Source organism: Grampus griseus (assembly GCF_964374135.1).
Source record: "Grampus griseus genome assembly, chromosome: 11".
Taxonomy (NCBI): Eukaryota; Metazoa; Chordata; class Mammalia; order Artiodactyla; family Delphinidae; genus Grampus; species Grampus griseus.
The window spans coordinates 17,695,127-17,708,243 of record NC_139005.1 but is presented as its reverse complement, the minus strand read 5'-3'; the positions used below and the strand labels follow the sequence as shown (position 1 = coordinate 17,708,243).

Below are 13,117 nucleotides of genomic sequence, written 5' to 3'. Positions count from 1 at the left end.
ATTATATGAAACTGAGAAATAGCATAACAGTTTTGTGTCGACTTGGATTAACTACAATACCCAGTTATTCAAACACTAATTTAGATGCAGCTCTGAAGGTATTTTGCAGACGTATTAACCAGATAACTTCAAGTAAAAGAGATTAGTCCCCATGAATGAGCCTCATTCAATCAGGTGAAGAGTTGTAAAAGCAAAACTTCAGTTTTCCTGAACATATGCTGCCTTAAGACTACAACATCAACTCCTGCCTGAGAGCTTCCAGCTTACCAGAGAATGCCCTACAAATTTCAGATTTACCAGCCTCCACACTTGTGTGAGCCAATTCCTTGAAGATTATGATTTTTTTTCTTTTACTTTTAACCTTTTAATTCCACTAATAAGAATTTACTCTATGGATATACTTAGAAAAGTTATCCAAAATATATGTATAAAAGCAGATCACTGCAATACTTTTTTTAATACCTAAAAAATAAAAACAACTCAATTTTTTTTTAAAAACATGGGGCAGGTTATATATACTGACATGGAGATGTCTCAGATATATTATTTTTAAAATCAAGATACAGAATAACTTACTTATGTATACAAAAAAGAATATAGTTATATTTACTATATTTATAAACATAGGTAGATAATGTACGCTGGTAAATCTATAATTTGATAATTTTTTATAAGTTCAAAAGAAATTGTTCACAAAATTATCTTTGGGGAGAATGACTCAGTGTTGGGGGGGCTAGATTTTTTACTTTTCATTTTATAGCCTTGTTTTTTAAGGGCATGTATCATTTGTATTTTTTAAACAAAATCAACAGGGTTAGAATATGAGCCTTTCTAATTTTCCTCTTTATACTCTTTACAATTTTTTTTAAAACCTCACTTTAAAAGTAATTAAGTCACATGATGTTTAATATGACCAAATATTATGTCTGTAGCTATCAAAAATTGTGGTTAATACCATACCAACATGGGAAAATATTTATGAAAGGCTACATGAAAAAACGGAATACAAATTGTACATACAGATGGCCAAACACATGAAAAGAAGCTCAACATCACTAATTATTAGAGAAATGCAAATCAAAACTACAATGAGATATCACCTCACACCCATCAGAATGGCCATCATCAAAAAAATCTACAAACAAACGCTGGAGAAGGTCTGGAGAAAAGGAAACAATCTTGCACTGTTGGTGGGAATGTAAATTGATACAGTCACTATGGAAAACAATATGGAAGTTTCTTAAAAAACTAAAAATAGAACTACCATATGAGCCAGAATACTGGGCATATACCCAGAGAAATCCATAATTCAAAAAGACACATGAGGCTTCCCTGGTGGTGCAGCTGTTAAGAATCCGCCTGCCGATGCAGGGGACATGGGTTTGATCCCTGGTCCGGGAAGATCCCACAAGCAGCAGAGCAACTAAGCCTGTGCACCACAACTACTGAGCCTGCGCTCTATAATCCGTGAGTCACAACTACTGAGCCTGTGTGCCACACTACTGAAGCCCTGTGCGCCTAGAGCCCATGCTCCGCAACAAGAGAAGCCACCACAATGAGAAGCCTGTGCACTGCTATGAAGAGTAGTAGCCCCGCTCACAGCAAGTACAGAAAGCTCGCACGCAGCAACGAAGACCCAATGCAGCCAAAAATAAATAAATAAATTTATTTTAAAAAAGACACGCAGGGCTTCCCTGGTGGCGCAGTGGTTGAGAGTCTGCCTGCCGATGCAGGGGACAAGGGTTCGTGCCCCGGTCCGGGAAGATTCCACATGCCGCGGAGCGGCTGGGCCCATGAGCCATGGCCACTGAGCCTGCGCGTCCGGAGCCTATGCTCCGCAACGGGAGAGGCCACAACAGTGAGAGGCCCGCGTACCGCAAAAAAAAATAAAAATAAAAAAAGACATGCACTCCAATGTTCATAGCAGCACTATTTACAATAGCCAGGTCATGAAAACAACCTAAATGTCCATCAACAGAGGAATGGATAATGAAAATGCGGTACATATATACAATGGAATATTATTCAGCCATAAAAAGGAACGAAATTGGGTCATTTGTAGAGATGTGGATGGACCTAGAGAGTGTTATACAGTGAAGTAAGTCCAGAAAGAGAAAAACAAATATCGTATATTAACGCATATATGTGGAATCTAGAAAAATGGTATAGATGACCCTATATGCCAAGCAGAAATAGAAACACAGACATAGACAACAAATGTACGGATTCCAAGCGGGAAAGGGGTGGGGTGGAAGGAATTGGGAGATTGGGATTGACACATATACACTATTGATACTATGTATAAAACAGACAACTGATGGGAACATACTGTATAGCACAGGTAACTCTACTTAATGCACTGTGGTGTCCTAAATGGGAGGGAAATCCAAAAGGGAGGGAATATATGTATATGTATGGCTGATTCACTTTGCTGTGCAGTAGAAGCTAACACAACATTATAAAGCAACTATACTCCAATAAAAATTAATTTTTAAAAATTGTACATAAGGTTCAATAACAACTATGTAAAATATTTAAGGGAGAAATTGAAGGTAATAAACAAAACAAAACAGTTGATTTTTTTAATAAACTATGAATAGGAAGTGGGTAGTTTTCTACTCAAAGTTTTAATATTGTGATATATCTTTTCAGTAAAACTAAATTACTTCATGATCATATAGTCTCTTATTTAAAAAATTCATACACAGTATATTTTCTCAGAGTACTGGAAAAAATGACTAATTCAAAATATTCTGTTTGTTAACAATTTTTTTTTAAACTGCTATTGTGATTACCACTAGAGGGAGGGAAAAGTTAGGAGCAGGAAGAGAAAGGGGAGATATTCTGGGCTGCCGGTAATATTTTCTCTTTCCCTGGGCTGGGGTTACGAAGGTATTTATTCTACAACAATTTATGTTTCATTCATTTTTCTGTTTGTTTGTTGTGTCTCACAGTTTTTAAAAGGGTGATAAAAATTTACCTATTTATAGTCCATCAGATATATCAGAGCAAAATAACTCCTTATAAGACAAAATCCTGAGGACTTTCCCTGGCAGTCCAGTGATTAAGACTCTGTGTTTCCACTGCAGGGGGGCGTGAATTCAACCCCTGGTCAGGGAACTAAGATCCCACATGCCACGCAGCGTGGCCAAAAGATTAAAAGAAAAAAAAAAAAAAAGATAAAATTCTGAAAAATACAACCTGATTCCTTAAATATACTTTTCATTACTTCCCTTATTTTTGTCACCCACAAAAAAAAAAAACCTTAAGCTTCCCACTTCCTCCCTCACCTGCAAGCAATTAACAAGTCCTGAACATTTATTTTCTGAAATGTCAAATCTGTCCCTTATTTCCATCTTCAAGGCCACTATCCTAATTTGGATCCCAGCACCGCTTGTCTGTACTAAAATAAGTCTCTCCTAGGTAGTCTTTCACAAACATTTTTTAATGCAATACACAGAAAGAAATGTATTTATCCTCTAATTCAGTGCATATATACTTTTATATAAAACTAAAAGCTTCACAAGATAATACTTACCTTATTACTTGCAATGCACTCTGATCTATCCTATCACATCTTATTTTAACTCATCTTTTTAAACTGAAGTGGTTTCAACCCACTATACTGATTTAGCATCCTTAGTGTGCAATAACCATCAGTTTCAAAACCACCAATGTCCTTTGTAAGTGATCACTTAATCCCCAATTCAAAGCATTTCCTTCAATGAATGCTGCCTAAATTGTAATCTGCCACTTCTCTAAAATATATATGATATAACTTACCTGCTTAAAAACATTCACCAGCTTCCCATCACGTCCTAGATAATAAAATACCACCTCCTTAAAGAGGCATAAAACCTTCGTATCTAAGCACTCCCTTATTTGAAAATCACTCCCACTTCTATTCTTGTTCATACACCATTCTGTCCAAGATGCTCATAGTCTAGCTTTTGTGAAAGCAGTTTTTCTTTGCCCAGAAATACTTCCCCATTCCATCTCCTATCTTTCCTTCCAAGCTCAGTTCAGGTACCCCATCTTCTATTAAGCCTTCCCTCCTCCATTCTCCCATGGCTACCTTCTGCTACAAGGAATGCTGCTGAGAAGTAGCATTATGCCAGTACAAAAAAATACATGTTAAAATTACTGAATTTTAGGAGCTTACAATTCTTTCATAACAACTTTCCACTTACAAATGGTGGGGGGAGAGCCTGGGGGAAGTTGGAGTACTAAAACATACTATGTATAATTTTACGTATTTCATTTAATTCTCCTGATACTCTTAGTAGTAAAGTAGTAAAATTAGTACTAGTAGTAAAATGACTATGAGTACTATAGTTGTTAAATTCTACTATTTTCTACTATGCTACTATTTTCCAAGGTAGAGAGTAAGTCCTTTTTATAGAGATTTTAAAATTTGCCAAAGGTGACAAAAGGCTGGAATCAGGACTCAAAAACCATCTTCTTGGGTTTCCCTGGTGGCGCAGTGGTTGAGAGTCCACCTGCCGATGCAGGGGACACGGGTTCGTGCCCCGGTCCAGGAAGATCCCACATGCTGCGGAGCGGCTGGGACCGTAAGCCATGGCCGCTGAGCCTGCGCGTCTGGAGCCTGTGCTCCGCAATGGGAGAGGCCACAACAGTAAGAGGCCCGCATACCGCAAAAACAAAAACAAAAACAAAAACAAAAAAAACCCATCTTCTTTCCACTACACTACGCTGAGGTCCCAGAGAGGTGAAGTGGTTTGCTCAGTCCAAGTCACACAGCTATTAATACCTGAAAATAAACTAGTACAGTAGGCTCCTGACTTTTTGGCCACATGTTATCCACATATATAGGAACCTATCAAACAACACATCTCTCTTAGCCGTAGTCAAATAGTCTTAGGTCCTACCACCCACTCAAATACTTTACTATTAGATAGTAACTATCTTAAAAGAAAGCTGAAGTGAATCCCGTTTCCAAAATAATGTCACATGTGGAAAAGTAATGCAAATTTATGTTTAAGGAACTTAAAGCAAAATCTTTCTATGAGCCAAAGATTTAATTTTTAAAAAATTACTGATTTCACACAGAAATGGCTTCCCTGTCTTAATCATAATATACAAACATAAACTTTTCTCAAAGAGCAATAATTCATAAGATGAGTTCTCATCTCAGATCTACCATTACAAACTCCCAAGTTCACTTTCATTTAACTATAAAATACATATTAACAGTCTACATCTATCTCACAGGGTCATTGGGAGAATGTATGTGAAAGTGCTTTCATAAATAGTAAAATATTATTAAATAAAAAACATTGTGACTGGTATTGTTTTAGAACCACTCTGCCTATTATAAGATACTACACTCCACAAAGCTCACCACTCCTTTTATATTGTATTCTTTTAATTTTGCACAGATAGGGAAAAAATAATTAAACTTTTTAAGACTCTATCTAAAATGAGATATATTATCCCCTGTGTCCATAAGTTGTGAGCAAAGACTGGGCCGTCTATTATTCTGAATGCATTGAAGTCTTTTTCTGTTTGCTTCTGGATTTTCCAAAATGCTCTCAATAGTTCAGCTGTAGGAGTAAGTGCCAGGTAAAATAAGTATTACTAGAGTAAGCTTCTAAGGTATGTTTAAAGCATTTTATTCACATAAGAATTTTAGAAAAAATCTTTTTAAAATATGGGCTATTACTGATACCTGTTTTAATCTGTTGACTATTATGTTAGGTATGATGTTTATCTTTATACCTCAAAGGATATAAAAGCAAATCTCAAAAGAAAATATTCCCATTGATATTTACTAAAGAAATCCTGAAGCATCATAAAAGCAGAGTTTATAATGACCTAGAATGTGGGAGTCAGATCTACCATACTGAGAGATGAATAACCATTTACTCTGCTTAGCAGTTGTTCCAGCTTCTGGATCAATAGCTTTACTTGCAAATGGAGGGATTATATTTCTAAATAACAATCACCCTAAGGGCAAAAAAAAAATGGTAGTATTTACCTTCACTTACAAATAAGTATATTAGAAGTTTGGACAATGAGTCCAAAGGTCTTAAAGTCAAAAGCTGCTACATGGGTATCAGATTAAGATTCAATCCCAAGTACAACAATCAAAAAACAGTTTGATGTTAGCATATTTTATCCATTTTTTTTTTTTAAACCGATATCCTGGCTTTACTTCACTGAGTTTCACCTAAAAAGATAGTATCTATCTAAAATGGTTGTTCGGGGGATTAAATGATTAAAAACATACCTAATGTACCTCTGGGTAGCTATTCCTGCTGTTCTACAGACAAACACATCAACTGAAATTCCAGTCTTCAAAGCTTCAAACTCTTAAGTCTCTGCTTAAAAAGTAATATGGTTTGCCAGTACCAGAGTTTACCACGAAGTAGCAATGTTTTTAATTAATATCTGTTTAATTTATAATTGACTGCCAGAATATAACTCATTTTAATAAATATAAAGATCTTCTATAATAAACTACAAATAAGTTAATGAATAATAAACTAAAGAAGTCTAGAGTTTCAAATTGTAAGTTTCAATTAAACTAATTTTCCTTAAAGAAAATATACTATTTTTTTTTAATTACACATGAAAATCATTTTGGATTCACTATGTCCTACATACTTGGCTAACAAACATTCCCTTAAATTTTCAAAATTTTTGTCTTAACTTTTTTCCAAAACATATGGGTCCTTTTAATCTGCTCCTAACTCTTCTAGGCAGTAAGAACTGAAGCCAACATTCATGAAAGCTGAAGTGTCGAGAACTGTTCTGGGCCCTAGGGCACTGTTCATGTTTTATTCATTTTTGTATAGGTGACTACTTTACCAAAGAATCTGAGATACTGTTAAGTCAATTAACATTGCTGAAACAAATCAGTCAACAAAATAAGGCAGATGATGTGGCTACTTCAAATGAATACTCTTACATTATTGCTCAGATTTGAAACAAACCTAAAATATGCCAGCCTTTAAAATTACTCTGTGTTTGCAAGGGAAAAGGAGGTTCATTTTCGTATATAGTATCTGAAACTCCAAAAGTTAAATACAAATTAGTATTCAAAATAAATTTCATGTATGCTTAATCGTAACTTATTAGAAATAAGCTATTTAAAAATGTATAGGTTCTTAAGGACTTTTTCTCCCAATTTTTGTCTATCTATGAATACTGTGGCTCAGGAAAAAGAAATATTCACAAGCCGCTGATCCTTCTAACATCAGATATTGTTAGTTTTACTAAGATGACTAAAACATTTTCAGAAGTACCGATACAAATAAAATAACGTGTTCAGGGCTACCGAAGAACCCATGAGGACCTCGGTCATTACTTTGGAATCGAGTACTGTCGCCAATCCCAGGACTTGAGAAGGTAAGACTTAGGGTGAGCATCAATGGGAGTACACCGACGGGGGAGGGGAGGGAAGGGAAATGAAAAGATCAGAGATTAATTACCACATTATTTGTGAAAGGCGAGGAGATGGTGGCTTGGGCCGATAAGCGAGGACCCCTCGCAAGGGAGTGGAAAACGTTCTTTTCGCACTTAGAAGGGACAGGGGAGTGGGAGGAGGGGCAACGATCAACAGGAACCTTCCCGAGGTGGAAGGGGTGCGTCACGAACGTAGCCGCCTCTGGAAAGAGAAAAGCCGCCCTCAGGACGACCTCAATAAGCAATGGTGAAGGAAAAGGGGGAGTGACCTTCCTAGGTGTGACGGAGGAAATACAGGATCACTTCCCAAAGAACGGGGGGAGACGACGTTCCCAGAGGTCCTGCCGGCTCACCGGGGACTAGAAGGGATGGTGAGACCGCCCCCGCCCCCCGGCCCCCCGGGGCCGCGTCAAGGTCGGCTGAGACCCGGGGCTGAGGTGTGGGCGTTACCTGCAGGGTCACCTCCTGAGGGTCCCAGTGCGGCCGCAGGTGTCGCAGGAGGCTCAGGGCCCCCTCCCGGCAGCGCTGCTCCTCCTGATCCTGCACCGTGACGTCCAGCTTGGGGACCTCCGGGGAGCCGGGCGGGACGTGGATGTAATTGGCCATGGCCCAGGCTACGGCAGAGACTACCACAACTACGACGGCGACGGCGACCACGAGAACGGCGGGCGCCGACAGGCTGCTGGATCCTTCCGTCCCGGGGCGCCCTCGCGGGAGGGCTGGGGGCGTTCAGAATAACGGTAGAGCGGTAGGACAACAGCTGGTGGCGGCACTCTCGCCGACCCAGGTCTGGATAGCGGCTGAACTGACCAGCGACTGCTCACGGGGAATATCCGTCTCGTCTGCGCTCGGCCGCCGGCGGGCGCGGAGCATGCCGGGACTGGCCTGACGCTGGCGTCACGCGCGGGGCGGGGCCTCGGCTGCGTTAGGATCAAGGCGGAGTTTCTAGCCGCGGGCACAATGGGCCTAGTGCCTGGAGTTAGGTTCCTCGGCCGTTATCGGACAGTGCGGTGCGTGCTGCTAGTCTTTAAAACGTGGGGCTCCCGCTTGGAATGATCCTGAGCCCTGCCAAGCCCCGAACGAAAGGCTCTGAAGCTTTAGCTCACCTGATCGGGAGGGTCTTGGGGTCTGGGTTTGAGGTAGGGCTGAGTTTTTCTGGGAAGCCAGGGAAGTGCCCTGAAATAACTCCAGGATCAGCTTCTGAATTTGGCCTGAGTCTGGGCAAGCTGGGTTAACTGGGTCTCCTTGATCTCGGAGCCGCTGTGTGCTGAGGACTAACCACATGGTTGGGTTGGCAACTAAATTCCCATCAGCAGTGTACGGAGATCATGGTATTTGGGACAGTTAAGATATTTGGGTAAGAAAGCGACTGCACTTCAAGATGTGTTTTTAAGGCCAGACGTTTGATCATACCGAGAGTTATTCAGAGTCAGCCAAAACAGGTTATAGTGTAGGATGAAGATGGAAGGAATGGAGTTTTGGGGCTCAGCCGCTAGATGCCTGTTTCAGGGTATCCCTGAGTGGGCCTTGAAAGGGCTACCTTCAAACATTTAGTCTCATTGTCTTATAGCACCTAATTCCCCTGCTAGGGGAATATTGGAAACTGGGTAATCCACAAGTAATTTATTGGGACCTCCTAATTTTCCCAGTGATTTCAGGAAAATGGGTTGAGATTTGACCTCTTAATGTCTTGCCTGCAGCATTTGGTAAATGGTGAATACGTTTGTTAGTGGTAAATTAAGTTGCTAACTGGACTCAGCTTAATTAACAGTCAAAATGTTTATCTCATTAACATCAGTTTACATTCTGATTGTTCAGAAAGAACCTACTTACCTTTGTAAATCACAAAATAAATAGCTCACTATCAATAAAGTTAAACTTCATAAATTAAAAAGAAGGAGAAGAGAGTTTTATAGACAGCAAGACAGTTGATTCAACATTTTCCAGACTTAGTCTCTTTTTTAAATCGTATACTAGGAGAAACTCTAAATTATGCATTCCTTTCAATTTGGGGAGAAATAATCAATATACTAATTTCACATTTCAGGTAGTATCTGTTGTTGTTGGGTTTTTTTGGTTTTTAATTTTTTGGGCGGCACCATTGGATCCTAGCTCCCCATCCAACCAGGCCCTCGGCAGTGAAATCGTGAAGTCCTAACCACTGGATCACCAGGGAATTCCCTCTATTGTATCTTCGTATAATTTGTATTTTTTATTATTAAACAGTTGGCATTTTAAGAATTTTGAAGCTATGGTTTGAATTGTGAAATGATTTAATAGCAAATTACAAAAATTATTTGGGGGATTATACAAGTTTGTAATTTTAATGAAGTATCCATTAATAACTAGAAAGACCTAAAAAAAAAAAAAAAAAAAAAAAACTATTAGGTACCTAAGTATAAAACTAACAAAAGATGTGTAAGACCCTTATGGATGAAATTATATTAATGGAGAAATGAACCATATCCATGAATAAGAAAAGATACTTATTAAAAAGATCTGTTTTCACTGAACAAACCAATAAGTATAGTGCAGTTACAATTAAATCTCAATTGCGTATTTCACAGAACTTGTTAAAGTGGCATTAAAATTCACACCAAAACTTAAGGTCGAAGAGAAGCTGCTATAATTCTTTGTCGGGGCGGGAGGGTTAGAGAATAAGTTGGGAGAACACATCCTACCAGGATTTATGATATAACGGTTTAAGAATGGGCAAATAGACAAGTGGAGCATGATAAAGATTCCAGAAAAAGACCTACACACGTGTGAGATCTTTGAATATGATAAAAGTGACATTGAAAATTAGGAAAGGATGGAGAAACAGTACTGGAATAACTGCTATTTGTATGGGAAAATTTTTTTGATCCCACTGTTACCCAAAAACAGGGTTTACCTCTTCGTGGGTGTCAAGCCAAAAGACACAACCAAGGCAAAGAGCTGGAGAAGGTAGTATTTATTACTTGCAGCAAGTGAGAACACCAGGGATCTTTCCCAAAGCAACGTCTCCTCGAACAGCAAAATTGGAGAAGTTTTAAGCTAAGGGAACATGCATATTCATGAATATGCTTGAGTTAAGGAGAATTCAGCATATTATTGGGGCAAAGGTCAACAGAGTCCAAGCTTTAGTCTTGGACTAAAGGGCCGGGGTGGGGGTGGGGGGTTGCTTAGTTCCTGTAGAACAACTCAAAGATATGTATCAGATTACGTATATCCACTGAGGAGGAACTAGGACTGTTTTATAGCTGAACTGCTGCTGCTTGACTGCTTTTCCACTGTTGCTACATTCCTTTGTTCCCTTAAGATCATTAATTACTGAGACCTGTTCAAGGGCAAGCATTGCAGCCAAGCTTAGATCACAAAATGGCTTAGGCCAAAAATGGCTTCTCTTATGTCAAGAAAGCCATGCCTGGTTTTCTTTCTCTGGGGACCCCCTAGCCTATCTGCTTACAGACTTAATTAAAATTTAAAACTTCTGCTCTGTGAAAAACTTCTCTGTGTTAAGGGAATGCAAATCCAAGACACAGACTGGGAGAAAATATTTGCAACAACAGATATCTGATGAAAGATTTGTATCTGAAATATGCAAATAACTCTGAAAACGTAACAATTGGAAAACAACCCAGTTTAAAAATGGCCAAAGGATCAGAACAGCCACCTCACCCCAAGATGAAATACAGACAGCAAACAAGCATATGAAAACATGTTCAACATCATGTCATTAGGGAATTGCAACTTAAAACTACGAGATAACACTACACACCTATTAGAATGGCTGAAATCCGAAATACAACACATGCTGGTGAAGATGTACAGAAACAGGACCTCTCATTCATCACTGGTGGGATGCAAAATGGTACAGCCACTTTGGAAGAGTCTGGAAGATTCTTACAAAGCTAAACATAGTCTTACCATGTGATCCATAATCATTCTCCTTGATATTTACCCAAATGAGTTGAAAACGTACATCCACACAAAAAACCTGCACATGAATATTTATAGAATCTTCATTCATAATTGCCAAAACTTGGAAACAACCAAGATATTTGTGAATAGGTGAGTAAGAATAAAAAAAACTAAAACAACAACAACAAAAACTACTGGTACATCTATTCAATGGAATATTATTCAGCAATAATAAGGAATGAGGGATCAATCCACCAAAAAAAAAAAGGAATCTTAAATGCATATTGTTAAGTCAAGGCAGCCAATCTGAAAAGGCTATAAAATGATTCCAACTGTATTACATTATGGAAAAAGCAAAACAATATTAGACACAATAAAAACATCAGTGGTTGCCAAGCGTCTAGCCAGAGGGAAGGAAGGATGAATAGATGGGGCACAGGGAATTTTAGAGCTGTGAAACTACTCTGTATGATACTGTAATGGCAGATAGATGACATGAATTTTACAAAACCCATAGAACTGTACAACACAAAGAGTGAACCCTCATGTAAACTAGAGGCTTTAGTTCATACTTATGTCTTTGACAAGGCAGTAGTTATTTTCAAAATGTGAATGAATGAATGAAAAAAGTGTATAAGAAAATATAGGATCAGTTGGCCTTGTTTTCCACTTTTCTGTTTTTCTTTTTGCAGATGCCACCCTGCTCTCATCAGCCGCTGGCCCGCCATCTCCTTGAGCCCTAACACCATGCCTTCAATTAAGTTGCAGAGTTCTGGTGGAGAGATATTTGAAGTTGATGTTGAAATTGTGAAACAATCTGTGACTATTAAGACCATGTTGGAAGATTTGGGAATGGTTGATGAAGGAGATGTTGGTCCAGTCCCCTTGCCAAATGTTAATGCAGCAATATTAAAAAAGGTCATTCAGGGGTGCACCCACCACAAGGATGATCTGCCTCCTCCTGAGGATGGTGAGGACAAAGAAGAGTGAACAGATGATATCCCTGTTTGGGATCAAGAATTCCTGAAAGTTGACCAAGGAACACTTTTTGAGCTTATATTGGCAGCAAACTACTTAGACATCAAAGGTTTGCTTGATGTTACCTGCAGGACTGTTGCCAATATGATCAAGGGGAAAATTCCTGAGGAGATTCGAAAGACATTCAATATCAAAAATGATTTTACTGGGGCTTCCCTGGTGGCGCAGTGGTTGAGAGTCCGCCTGCCGATGCAGGGGACATGGGTTCGTGCCCCGGTCTGGGAAGATCCCACATGCCGCGGAGCGGCTGGGCCCGTGAGCCATGGCCGCTGGGCCTGCGCGTCCGGAGCCTGTCCTCCACAATGGGAGAGGCCACAGCAGTGAGAGGCCCACGTACCACAAAAAAAAAAAAAAAAAAAAAGATTTTACTGAAGAAGAGGAAGCCCAGGTACACAAAGAGAACCAGTGGTGTGAGAAGTGACATTTTGTGTCTGATGCTGTAACACTGTAAGGATTGTTCCAAATACTAGTTGCACTGCTTTGTTTATAGTTGTTAATATCAGAAAAACAGTCCACAAATGCAGCAGCAAATCAGTTGTATTAGCAGAATGTTGTCCTCATTGCATGTGTAGTTTCAGTACTGATTCCAAACTTATGGCTCAGTTTCTTCTAGTATGATCAAAAGTTCTTTTTTCTTTGCTCTGAATAAAATTGAACTGTGGGTTCTCCATAGAAAGTAGCATTTTGGGCTCTCCCTCTTTTTGTAAAGCAATTTCTGCCTAGTTTATTGTCCGGTTAACTTTAGTTT

General features: G+C 39.2%; 1 protein-coding gene and 1 pseudogene across 2 annotated transcripts in view; one reads left to right on the top strand and one right to left on the bottom strand.

Annotated features, from left to right (window-relative positions):
* ETNK1 (ethanolamine kinase 1) overlaps window positions 1-8,253 on the bottom strand; it is a 68,754-nt gene extending 60,501 nt beyond the window's left edge. Inside the window, exon 1 of the mRNA XM_082665007.1 lies at window positions 7,879-8,253. Within this exon, the coding sequence (XP_082521133.1) occupies window positions 7,879-8,034 (156 nt within the window). The 5' untranslated portion in view covers window positions 8,035-8,253. The remainder of the gene's footprint in view (window positions 1-7,878) is intronic.
* Window positions 8,254-12,037: 3,784 nt separating this feature from the next.
* On the top strand, window positions 12,038-12,790 carry LOC309829552 (S-phase kinase-associated protein 1-like; annotated as a pseudogene). Its single transcript has 2 exons — window positions 12,038-12,508; window positions 12,732-12,790. The product of its transcript is annotated as an S-phase kinase-associated protein 1-like (transcript).
* The last annotated feature ends 327 nt before the right edge of the window (window positions 12,791-13,117 follow it).